The sequence below is a fragment of the Bubalus kerabau genome, chromosome 15 (assembly GCF_029407905.1).
Source record: "Bubalus kerabau isolate K-KA32 ecotype Philippines breed swamp buffalo chromosome 15, PCC_UOA_SB_1v2, whole genome shotgun sequence".
NCBI classification, from domain to species: domain Eukaryota; kingdom Metazoa; phylum Chordata; class Mammalia; order Artiodactyla; family Bovidae; genus Bubalus; species Bubalus kerabau.
The window spans coordinates 59,702,746-59,716,332 of record NC_073638.1 but is presented as its reverse complement, the minus strand read 5'-3'; the positions used below and the strand labels follow the sequence as shown (position 1 = coordinate 59,716,332).

Below are 13,587 nucleotides of genomic sequence, written 5' to 3'. Positions count from 1 at the left end.
TGATTCAAGAGAAATTGCCTCTCAATTCCTTTGGGCAATTCAGAAGAGTACCTGCCTCTCAACTCTGCTGGCCTACCAGGCCAACCCCAGACCCGTCACAGGGTGGGAAGACATCAGAATGTGGTTCATGGAGCTTCTAGAAAGCCAGACTAGAGAGGGTGGTTCTGAATAACAAAACTTAGGGCGGCCCCAGAAGCATTGCATGTAACACCACTGTCAGCTGCACATGGAATTGCTTCTTCCAAATCAGGAGTTTGCCCTGAGCCAGCCACACTCTTGGGTTCAGACACATTCATTCCATTCATCATCTATCCACAACCTTTCCTGAGTGCCAACTGGTGCCAGCCTCCTGGGGGCCTGCCTGTACTCTACATGACAAAACGGGAGGAGAGGAGAAGTATTAGTAGTTAATACTGGTACCATGTACTCGATCCTATGTGAACAAAGAAGAAAGGAAAATAAGGCAGATTACAGGAAAAGGAGGTCCAGAGGAGCTTCCCACATAGGGTTTCCAGATTTAGAAAATAAAAATAGAAGGCGCATTGCACTGTTTATAATAGCCAGAACATGGAAGCAACCTAGATGTCCATCAGCAGGTGAATGGATAAGAAAGCTGTGGTACATATACACAATGGAGTATTACTCAGCCATTAAAAAGAATACATTTGAATCAGTTCTAATGAGGTGGATGAAACTGGAGCCTATTATACAGAGTGAAGTAAGCCAGAAAGAAAAACACCAATACAGTATACTAAACACATATATATGGAATTTAGAAAGATGGTAACGACAACCCTGTATGCGAGACAGCAAAAGAGACACTGATGTATAGAACAGTCTTTTGGGCTCTGTGGGAGAGGGAGAGGGTGCGATGATTTGGGAGAATGGCATTGAAACATGTATAATATCATATATGAAACGAGTCGCCAGTCCAGGTTCAATGCACAATACTGGATGCGTGAGGCTGGTGTGCTGGGATGACCCAGAGGGATGGTACAGGGAGGGAGGAGGGAGGAGGGTTCAGGATGGGGAACACGTGTATACCTGTGGTAGATTCATGTTGATATATGGCAAAACCAATACAATATTGTAAAGTTAAAAAGTAAAATAAAATAAAAATAGAAGGTGCAAGTTAAGTCTGATTTTGAATATACAAGTAATACTCTTTTGAGTGTATTTGGGGCCAATATGAAATATACTTACACTTTAAAAAGTATTTGTTGTCTGAAATTCAGATTTAACTGGCATCCTATATTACATGTGGCAATCTTCTTCCCAAAGAAGTTGCCTCACTGAGTATCAGGAAAATGCTGGAAGATGTTTCTCCTGAAGGCTTGATTTATTAAAGATGAGGTTGAGATGCCTCCTGACTGTACATAGGAATGAACTGCCAGGCTCTGTTCTTCCATCCTTGTAATTGCTGGTGACATTTAATCTTGACCTTCGGGTTCAAAGCCACCCAGGCTCTGACCCTATCTCTCTTTATCAGAGGAGTCAACAGCCCAGGTGGCTCACCAATACAGACCTTGCCATTGGCCCCATTCAGATCACGCACTTGGCATGACCAAAATAAGTTTCACAAGACATTTGGATAAATGAGGATCTTAGTTACTACTTGGGATTTTTTTTTTCTAGTTTTTGTATCCAAGCTCCTATCCTACCAACCTGGGTCAGTTTTCTTTCCAATCACAAAGAAAAGCAATGCCAAAGAACATTCAGACTACCATACAATTGTGTTCATTTCACATGCTGAAAAGGTAATGCTTAAAATCTTTCAAGCTAGGCCTCAGCAGTATGTGAACTAAGAACTTTCAGATATACAAGCTGGAATTATAAAAGAGAGAAAGCAGAGATCAAATTGCCAACAAACATTAGATCATAGAAAAAACAAGGGAGTTCCAGAAAAGCATCTACTTCTGCTTCATTGACTACACCAAAGCCTGATCACAACATACTGTGGAAAATTCTGAAAGAGATGGGAATACCAGACCACCTTACCTCTCTCATGAAAAACCTGTGTGCAGGACAAGAAGCAATAGTTAGAACTGATCATGGAACAATGGACTGCTTTCAAATTGGGAAAGGAGTACGTCAAGGCTGTATATTGTCATCCTGCTTATTTAACTTCTATGCAGAGTAAATCATGAGAAATGCTAGGCTAGATGACTCACAAACAGGAATCAACATGCCAGGGAAGTCTATCAACAACCTCAGATACACAGATGATACCACTCTAATGGCAGAAAGTGAAGAGGAACTAAAGAGCCTCTTGATGAGGGTGAAGAAGAGGGTGTAAAAACTGGCTTAAAAACTCAACATTCAACCAACAAAGATCATGGCATCTGGTCCCATCATTTCATGGCAAATAGATGGAGAAAAAGTGGAAACAGTGACAAATTTTCTTAGGCTCCAAAATCACTGTGAATGGTGACTGCAGCCATGAAATTAAAAGACGCTTGCTCCTTGGAAGAAAAGCCATGACCAACCTAGACAGCATATTAAAAAGCAGAGACATCACATTGCCAACAAAAGTCTGCATAGTCAAAGCTATGGCTTTTCCAGTAGTCACATACAGATGTGAGAGTTGGACTATAAAGAAGGCTGAGTGCCAAAGAATTGATGCTTTCAATCTGTGGTGTTAGAGAAGACTCTTGAGAGTCCCTTGGAAACAAGGAGATCAAACAAGTCTAAAGGAAATCAACACTGAATGTTCATTGGAATGACTGATGCTGAAGTTGAAGCCCCAATACTTTATCTACCTGATGTGAAGAGCTGACTCATTGGAAAGGACCCTGATGCTGGAAAAGATTGAGGGCAGGAGGAGAATGAGGTGACAGGATGAGATGGTTGGATGGCATCACTGACTCAATGGATATGAGTTTGAACAGACTCCAGGAGATAGTGAAGGACAGGGAAGCCTAACGGGCTGCAGTCCATGGGGCTGCAAAGAGTTGGACATGACTTGGTGACTGAAAAACAACAAACAACTCCAATCCTGTCTCCCAGTTTCAGTAAGAGTGCCCCTGGTACAATCAGGCACATATCAGATATTCAATAAACATTCAGTGTTTAATTCAGCAACATGAAGAAATGGACCAGAAGGTAAAAACTGGGCCCCACCTTTGCATTATTACACAACTCCTCCCACTCTCTGACCCTTGGCTTACTCATCTGTAAAATTAGTGGACCAAACTATATAAATGATCTGTTTCTCTAGCCCCTTTTATATCAAGTCTGAGCTGTTTGCCTATGGATATATCCAGGGCCAGCCATATGTATTAAAAAAAATCCATAAAGTTATTCAATTTTCCTTTTAGGCAGGCCAAGATTTAATGTGTAATGATAATATTGAGCAATAACTCATTGGAAAATTACTTTTGCTAAACTTAGACCATGTTTTAATTTCATAATTCAACACAAATCCCTCTAAATTTCTAATCCTGGGACCAGTTTCAAATCCTGGGAGCATCTCTATCTTTATTCAGTGCTTCAAATAAGCCAAGATTTTTGATAAAAATTATCTATTTATGCATAGCCTTGGTCATGAATGCTGCCTTTTTTGCCTCAATATTTTAAAAAGCAAATATTTTTCTAACAAACAATGACTATTTTATCTCCTTTAATTTTCTTCAATTTTTTTTATGTTAGAATTAATAGGCAAACTGTGGCTGAGGTTTTCATCTCAACAATTTATTCGATTTACTTAGTAGCACTCAACCCTAACTATACATTAAGAAATACCTGGAGAGCTTTTAAAATGACTGAGGTCAGGGTCTCACCTTAGATAAATTAAATCAAAATCCCAGAAGGAGGAGACCCTGACTTGCCAATGATGCTAAGGTGCAGCCAAGATTGAGACATTCTGAATTAAGACACCAAAATTGTTTTCATGGCATTAGATGTTTATATTATCCTTGAAAAATGTGTGAAGCCAACAGTAGGGTATCAAGGAGAGAGGGATTTTAGGGGGAAATTAATTCAGAAGTAATTCTAAAGATCCAAGACCACAGAGGACATTTAGTCAGCGTGATGACTGGGTGGAGATGAACAATTACTAAGAGGTCTCTTGGGGTTTAGGAAGTGATTAATTCTAAAACCACCACACCTGCAATGACATGTCAGCATGTAAGAGAAGAAATTGACATCTCCCATGGACCAGATTGAAGTCCTCTTTCAAAAACCTCTCTCTCAGCCATTACTCATCATTGAAAAGATAAGTGCAGTTTTTCAAGTAACCCGGTCTTTTTCCCTCGATCCTTGTTTGTTACAAGCTTCCCTTGACTTTCTCCTCTTCTCTCTTTGCCTTCTCTTCCTTCTTCCTCTTCCACTACTGCCATTAGCACCGCTGCTAGCAATTCTGAAAGCGGACACACAGTGAAGGGGGAAAAGGCAGGAGCTGAGTCAACTACAGAGAGTGACCAGTATATAGATGCTCACTTTTCTTCTCCTGGTCTAATTCTGGGGGCATTCTGAGAGTTAACAGTTATTGAGCACGGACAGTATTCTAGCTTGAGCCTCTCTTCATTTTCTCATCTTTCTATCCATCCTGCTATCCTTTGTAGAGTTATCAGTATTATCCTCACTTTGAATTGAGGAATCTGAGGCTCAGAGAGGTGAGATAACATGTCCATGGTCACACACCTGATAATCAGCAAAGCCAACATGCACCTCAATGCTACTTCTCCTATGATCTGCATCCCTAACCACTGATAGGAAGCGATAGCTTACTCTGAGATTCCATAGCACTCCGTTTCCCTTTCTAAGCACATATCCTGTTGTGCTTCATGTTCTGGTAACTTCTGAACTCCCTTCTACAGAGCTTGACTCTCTCAAGCTACTGTCTACATCCAGTTTATTTGTGTCCCCATTATGCCAGTACAATATGCATGGAACATAGTCAATCAATAACAGGTGAAAACTGAATGGATTTGGAAGTGAAGGAGTGTATGTTTCAATAGCTGACTTTTTTTTTTTTTTTTAGCAATTTATGCTCTGAAGTATGAAGGAAGGTTTTGAGCAAAGGATTTGAGACCTGGAAGTGCTTGTTTTAAAACTACAAATTCAATTAATCAGAGATATACACTGAGGACTTTGCTAGTGACCAGTGGTTGGAAATCTGCCTTCCAGCACAGGGGATGCCAGTTCGATCCCTGGGCCTGGGACAATCCTGCATGCTGTGGAGCAACTAACCCCTCAAAGTACAACTACTGAGCCCACACGCCCTAAAGCCTGTGCTCTACAACAAGAAAAACCACCGCAATGAAGACTAGCCCCTGCTTCCCACAACTAGAGAAAGCCTGTACACAGCAACAAAGACCCAGCACAGCCAAAAAATTAAATAAATAAACAAAAATTAAAAAAAAAAAAAGGGCAATTTCTGCTTAAAAGAAAAAATATACACACTGCAAAAGAAGGGACTGGGGTGCCAATCAAGAGGTCAGTGCGGGAACTGTTTTAAAGCTCTAAATTTGGAAGGATTTTAAATTAGCAGGTGCCCAAAACAAGAAGGGCTAGAAAGATCAGTTCAGAAATGACAAGCTGACTTTATCTCACATATCTTACCCTCTGTGTTGGTAATGCTTGCTCAAGGAGCACTACTGGAAATGATCTGAGACTGCATCCAGGCTTAGCAGGAAAAGAATATGGTGTTTGATTAGCAATGTCTACCAGGGGTAAATTTGGCCTTGGAGTACACAATGAATCAGGGCAAAGGCTAATAGAATTCTTCCAAAAGAGTGCACTGTCATAGCAAACACCCTCTTCCAACAACACAAGAGAAGACTCTACACATGGACATCACCAGATGGGCAACACTGAAATTAGATTGATTATATTCTTTGCAGCCAAAGTTGTAGAAGCTCTATACAGTCAGCAAAAACAAGACCAGGAGCTAACTCTGGCTAAGATCATGAACCCTGTATTGCCAAATTCAGACTGAAATTGAAAGTGGGGGAAATCACTAGACCATTCAGGTATGACCTAAATCAAATCCCTTATGATTATACAGTGGAAGTGAGAAATAGATTCAAGGGATTAGATCTGATGGACAGAGTACCTGAAGAACTATGGATGGAGATTTGTGACACTGTATAGGAGACAGGGATCAAGACCATCCCCAAGAAAAAGAAATGCAAAAAAGGAAAATGGTTGTCTGAGGAGGCCTTACAAATAGCTGTGAAAAGAGAAGCTAAAGGCAAAAGAGAAAAGGAAAGATACACCCATTTGTATGCAGAGTTCCAAAGAATAGCAAGGAGAGATAAGAAAACCTTCCTCAGTGATCAGTGCAAAGAAATACAGAAAAACAACAGAATGGGAAAGACTAGAGATTTCTTCAAGAAAATTAGAGATACCAAGGGAACACTTCATGCAAAGATGGGCACAATAAAGGACAGAAATGGTATGGACCTAAAGGAAGCAGAAGATATTAAGAAGAGGTGGCAAGAATACAGAGAAAAACTATACTAAAAAAAATCTTCATGACCCAGATAATCACAATGGTATGATCACTCACCTAGAGCCAGACATCCTGGAATGTGAAGTCAAGTGGGCCTTAGAAAGCATCACTATGAACAAAGCTAGTGGAGGTGATGGAATTCCAGTTGAGCTCTTTCAAATCCTGAAAGATGATGCTGTGAAAGTGCTACAGTCAATATGCCAGCAAATTTGGAAAACTCAGCAGTGGCCACAGGACTGGAAAAGGTCAGTTTGCATTCCAATCCAAAGAAAGGCAATGCCAAAGAATGCTCAAACTACTGCACAATTGTACTCATCTCACACACTAGGAAAGTAATGCTCAAAATTCTCCAAGCCAGGCTTCAGCAATATGTGAAACGTGAACTTCCTGATGTTCAAGATGGATTTACAAAAGGCAGAGGAACCAGAGATCAAATTGCCAACATCTGCTGGATCATCAAAAAAGAAGAGAGTTTCAGAAAAACATATATTTCTGCTTTATTGACTATGCCAAAGCCTTTGACTGTGTGGATCACAACAAACTGTGACAAATTCTTCAAGAGATGGGAATGCCAGACCACCTGATCTGCTCCTGAGAAATCTGTATGCAGGTCAAGAAGCAACAGTTAGAACTGGACATGGAACAACAGACTGGTCCCAAATCGGGAAAGGAATATGTCGAGGCTGTATATTGTCACCCTGCTTATTTAACTTATATCCAGAGTACATCATGAGAAACACTTCATGAGGAAGCACAAGCTGGAATCAAGATTGCCGGGAGAAATATCAGTAACCTGAGATATGCAGGTGACACTACCCGTATGACAGAAAGTGAAGAACTAAAAAGCCTCTTGTTGAAAGTGAAAGTGGAGAGTGAAAAAGCTGGCTTAAAACTCAACATTCAGAAAACTAAGATCATGGCATCTGGTCCCATCACTTCATGGGAAATAGATGGGTTAACAGTGGAAACAGTGGCTGACTTTATTTTGGGGGGCTCCAAAATCACTGCAGATGGTGACTGCAGCCATGAAATTAAAAGATGCTAGCTCCTTGGAAGAAAAGTTATGACCAACCCAGACAGCACATTCAAAAGCAGAGACATTACTTTGCCAACAAAGGTCCATCTAGTCAAAGCTATGGTTTTTCCAGTAATCTTGTATGGATGTGAGAGTTGGGCCATAAAGAAAGCTGAACACTGAAGAATTGATGCTTTTGAACTGTGGTGTTTGAGGAGACTCTTGAGAGTCCCTTGGACTGCAAGGAGATCCAACCAGTCCATCCTAAAGGAAATCAGTCCTGAATATTCATTGGAAGGACTGATACTGAAGCTGAAACTCCAATACTTTTGGCCTCCTGATGCAAAGAACTGACTCATTTGAAAAGACCCTGATGCTGGGAAAGATTGAAGGTGGGAGGAGAAAGGGACGACAGAGGATGAGATGGTTGTATGGCATCAACAACAGGAGTTTGAGTAAACTATGGGAGTTGGTCATGACAGGAAGGCCTGGCGTGCTGCAGTCCATGGGGTTGCAAAGAGTCAGACATGACTGAACGACTGAAGTGAACTGAACCAGAGGTAAGGAAAGGGGAGGAAAGTGCCACTCACATTAACATCTCTTAGTGAAGGTCTTCTTGGCATTTGACTCACTACCAAATACAGACACTGAATCCTAAAAGCCAACAGATGAGAGTCAAGATAGAGAAGTAAGAGATGACATAAAGAAGGAATGAGCAGAGTAGATCTATCCCCATAGTCTTGTGGGTTCAGAGTTATTTAGAATTAGTTGAGATATCTGGATATATCTGGCTGACTAAAAGGACCAGAAACAGAGTGGATGGAACTCATGTCATAAGAACTACACTTCCATTATAATGCAAAATCCAGCTAAGCTGGACAGAGCATAGTCACAGCTCCTGCATCGCCGACTTGCACATCCCAGAGACCACCTTAGAAGTGAGAATTCAACTCCCCACATGGCGAAGCATTGTAGTGCCAATGATGGCATAATGAAACTAGCCCAGTTAAATTTAGTGGGTATAAATAGCCTAGATCCTGTGGAGAGCTAAGCTGATATTCATTTAAATTAATTCCAGATGAGAAAATAGAAGTGACAGAAACAACACAACACTCTTATTGCAAAACTGTGTCTTTTGTTATCTTTCAAAGACATGAAAACATTTTTAAATAAGTGTAAGAATCCCACTCCAGTACTCTTGCCTGGAAAATCCCATGGACAGAGGAGCCTGGTAGGCTACAGTCCATGGGGTCGCTGAGAGTTGGATATGACTGAGCAACTTCACTTTCACTTTTCACTTTCATACATTGGAGAAGGCAATGGCACCCCACTCCAGTACTCTTGCCTGGAGAGTCCCAGGGACAGGGGAGCCTGATGGGCTGCCATCTATGGGGTCGCACAGAGTCAGACACGACTAAAGCGACTTAGCAGCAGCAGCAAGAATAGAAAAAGTCAGTGACAGAATTTAATTTGATATTATTGGTTTTATCACAATTACTTAATATTTTGAATAAGCCCAAGTCAGCTCATGAAATGTGCTTAATTTGAAACCTCTATTCACAAGACTAAAACTTTAGAAGAGAGTAATTTTGCATTAACCTCAAAACATTTTAACACTTGTTCCAGAAGAGGAAATAAAATTTACTTCAAAAATATTGGTGAAATAAGCATAGTTGCTAATCCTTGTATAAATAAGCATATAACTGTAGGACTACCAGAGAAGGTGAGAATATAATTTGTTAAAATCCTTTTTATCCTGTCCTCCTTGTGGATACTAGCTAGAGTTCAGATCTTAGTTATGATTCTCCATTGTACCCAAAACTATGACAAATTTAGACAGCATATTAAAAAGCAGAGACATCACTTTGCCAACAAAAGTCTGTATAGTCAAAGCTCTTGTTTTTCCAGTAGTCATGTATGAATATGACAGTCAGATCATAAAGAAGGCTGAGTGCCAAAGAATTGATGCTTTTGAATTGTAGTGCTGGTGGACTCTTGAGAGTCCCTTGGACAGCAAGGAGATCAAACCAGTCAATCCTAAGTGAAATCAATCCTGAATATTCATGGAAGGACTGATGCTAAATCTGAAATGCTAATACTTTAGCCACCTGATGTGAAAAGCCAACTCATTGGAAAAGACCCTCCTGCTGGGAATGATTGAAGACAGAAGGAGAAGGGGCAGCAAAGGATGAGATGGTTAGAGAGAGCATCACAGATTCAATGGACATAAATCTGAACAAACTCTGAGACATAGTGAAGGACAGAGGAGCCTGGCATGCTGCAGTTTATGGGGTCGCAAAGAGTCAGACATGACTTAGTGACTGAACAACAACAACAAAGAGATAAGTTGTTCCTTTCTTGTGGTCCCAATCATCTCAATAAATGTGTCTTCCTTCTTCCTTCTGAACTGCAGAAAATTTATCAAAAAGTTTCTAAAATGCCATGAAATACAACCATGCAGCATCACAGGCAGCCAGAGAAAGAAGCTAGAGTGTGAATGAAGAAGCAATAACAGAAAAGAGAAGCAAGTGGGGGCTGATGGGGTATTAGGTAGGGCTAGATTCTATACCTATATGTCTGTGGTCTTGTCTACTTTCTAGACAATTGCTTCTTCCTGTAACTTTAAAATAAGCTATTTTCTGTTAGTGAAATGAAACCCATTTATTGTATTAAAATTTTTAATAAAAATATAGGATGGTAAAGAAAGCTGTAACCATATACCTGTATATCACTATTGAAGAACTTAAGTATATAACTTTAAATACATAACACATACACTATGTGCTTTCCTGGTGGCTCAGACAGTAAAGGATCGGCTTGCAATGTGGGAGACCTGGGTTCGATCCCTGGGTCAGGAAGATCCCCTGGAGAAGGGAATGGCTACTCACTCCAGTATTCTGGCCTGGAGAATTCCATGGACAGAGGAGCCTGGCAGGCTACAGAACATGGGGTTGTAAAGAGTCAGACACAACTGAGCAACTTTCTTATTCTTATGTACAATAGATTTTAATTTATATACTAGCTTATAACCTGTTTTTTAAATTAAAATATATATCATAAATACCTATCTAGGTCAACAAATATTTTAAGTATACCTGACGTATTTTTTATTGCATTAATGTTCCATGAATTGCTTAATTATGCAAATACAAGCATTAAGTTATATCAAATTTCACAATTAAAAATGTGGCCACGAATGTCTCCCAGTAAAATCTTTGTGTAGATGAATGATTATTTTCTTAGGATGCATTTTAAAAAGTAGATTCAGCTCTCCAGGCTGGGCTCACGGCCGCCGCAGCCATGTCGTACCCCGCTGATGATTAGGAGTCTGAGGCTGCTTATGATCCCTATGCTTATCCCGGCGACTATGATATGCACACAGGAGATCCAAAGCAGGATCTGGCTTATGAACGTCAGTATGAACAGCAAACCTATCAAGTGATCCCTGAAGTGATCAAAAACTTCATTCAGTACGTCCACAAAACTGTCTCGGACTTAACTGACCAGAAGGCGTATGAGCTACAGGCCAGTCGTGTCTCCAGCGATGTCATTGACCAGAAGGTGTATGAGATTCAGGACATCTATGAGAACAGCTGGACCAAGTTGACTGAAAGATTCTTCAAGAATACACCTTGGCCTGAGGCTGAAACCATTGCTCCGCAAGTTGGCAACGATGCTGTCTTCCTGATTTTATACAAAGAATTATACTACAGGCACATATATGCCAAAGTCAGTGGAGGACCCTCCTTGGAGCAGAGGTTTGAATCGTATTACAACTACTGCAATCTCTTCAACTACATTCTTAATGCTGATGGTCCTGCTCCCCTTGAACTCCCCAACCAGTGGCTCTGGGACATCATCGATGAGTTCATCTACCAGTTTCTGTCGTTTAGTCAGTACTGCTGTAAGACCACCAAGAAGTCAGAGGAAGAGATCGACTTCCTTTGCTCCAATCCCAAAATCTGGAATGTTCACAGCGTCCTCAATGTCCTTCACTCCCTAGTGGACAAGTCCAACATCAACCGGCAGCTGGAGGTGTACACGAGCAGAGGCGACCCAGAGAGTGTGGCCGGGGAGTACGGACGGCACTCCCTCTACAAGATGCTTGGCTACTTCAGCCTGGTGGGCCTGCTGCAACTGCACTCCCTGTTGGGGGATTACTACCAGGCCATCAAGGTGCTAGAGAAAATCGAACTGAACAAGAAGAGCATGTATTCCCGTGTGCCCGAGTGCCAGGTTACCACATACTATTATGTTGGTTTTGCATATTTGATGATGCGTCGCTACCAGGATGCCATCTGGGTCTTTGCCAACATCCTCCTCTACATCCAGAGGACCAAGAGCATGTTCCAGAGGACCACATACAAATATGAGATGATCAACAAGCAGAATGAGCAGATGCATGCGCTGCTGGCCATCACCCTCACCATGTACCCCATGCGTATTGACGAGAGCATTCACCTCCAGCTGCGCGAGAAATACGGGGACAAGATGCTACGCATGCAGAAAGGTGACCCGCAGGTCTACGAGGAACTTTTCAGCTACTCCTGCCCCAAATTCCTGTCGCCGGTAGTGCCCAACTATGACAACGTGCACCCCAATTACCACAAGGAGCCCTTCCTGCAGCAGCTGAAGGTGTTTTCTGACAAGGTGCAGCAGCAGGCCCAGCTCTCGACCATCCGCAGCTTCCTCAAGCTCTACACCACCATGCCTGTGGCCAAGCTGGCCGGCTTCCTGGACCTCACTGAGCAGGAGTTCCGAATCCAGCTTCTTGTCTTCAAACACAAAATGAAGAACCTGGTGTGGACCAGTGGCATCTCTGCCCTAGATGGAGAATTTCAGTCAGCCTCCGAGGTTGACTTCTACATTGATAAGGACATGATCCACATTGCAGACACCAAGGTCACCAGGTGCTATGGGGATTTCTTCATTCGGCAGATTCACAAATTTGAAGAGCTTAACCGAACCCTGAAAAAGATGGGACAGAGACCCTGAGTATATTCACACTTGACACTATTCAGGAGCTTATTTTGATGTCATTGTAGGGGGTGTTCCTCCACCATGAAGCCTTTACCCAGCTCAGCCATTGGCCAGTCACCTGGGTTGAAGTTTTTTGAATCAAAGACTGAAATGTTTTAAGTAGTTCTTAATAAAGGATCTTCTTTGGAATCAAAAAAAAAAAAGTAGATTCACTTGTTTCAAAGGGTAGGTGTCTTTTGAAGACTTTTGAAATATGATGCCCTCCAAAAGGGCTATGAAAACAAATGCAGTGGGCATTTCACAGTAATCTCCCCAAAATGAATATTTGGATGATTCTTTAAAAAATCTTTGCCAGTTAGATAAAGGGAGATGGCATCATATGTTCTCTTAATTTTCATTTTATGTGTGCCTTCTTAGAGGTCTATTTGCAGATCTATTCTTAGGCTTCCATGTCTGCCTGTCTACAGCCAGCACTAAAGAATGTGGCCATGGCTTACCTAGCTTTCTCACGCTTCTTTTCTCATGGAAGAGCTGATTCTTCCTGACAAGGTAAACAAGGCCCCTGTGCATCCTTCCAAGCTGAATGGATAGAAAAAGATAAGTTATTGCCTACAAAGTTCTGCCTTGGCAAAAAAGACACTCTGAAGATACATTATGGAGAAGACAGCTGTGATTGTAAAGGTTCTTTCTGTCAGAGAGGCTCCCAGCTTGGATTTATCGCCACACAAAAGGAAGGTTACTTCCGGCCAACGAGATAGATGGCCTAGAGGGCAGGTGGCCACCTCTGCTACCAGTGAGGTGCAGGCTTCATTAATAACTCCTGGCAGCACTGGGAGAAAGAGAAGCAGCAAAAGGCTCATTCTCATTGGCACAGACGGGAGAAAATCACAGAAGTCCACTTGGTATCTCCAGGGCCTGTCAATTTTTCTACAAAGTAACAGTACATCTGCTTGAACCAATACTCTAAGACAGGCAGAGAAGAGAAAAGAGAGGAAAAAGATATTCCCACCATTCTTCACCTAAGAAGCCAGCCCCAGGTGGGAAAGACTAACACAGGAGTACGTCTAGGAGGACTAACTCAGCTCCTCTGAGGCTCCCAGGACCTCCGAGGGCTCCCAGGAACTTGCCTGCCCCATCC

General features: G+C 41.8%; 1 protein-coding gene across 2 annotated transcripts; it reads left to right on the top strand.

The window, feature by feature from the left end:
* The first annotated feature begins 10,742 nt into the window (after positions 1-10,742).
* Positions 10,743-12,652, top strand: LOC129628298 (eukaryotic translation initiation factor 3 subunit L-like). 2 transcript variants are annotated; one of them, XM_055547708.1, is made up of 2 exons: positions 10,743-11,071; positions 11,134-12,652. In XM_055547708.1, the coding sequence occupies exons 1-2, from the start codon at positions 10,984-10,986 to the stop codon at positions 12,462-12,464; spliced, it is 1,419 nt and encodes a 472-aa protein (XP_055403683.1). In that variant the 5' UTR covers positions 10,743-10,983; the 3' UTR covers positions 12,465-12,652. The 2 variants fall into 2 exon arrangements, with proteins under 2 accessions (XP_055403683.1, XP_055403682.1); XM_055547707.1 differs by having other exon boundaries at positions 10,743-12,652.
* Positions 12,653-13,587: the final 935 nt, after the last annotated feature.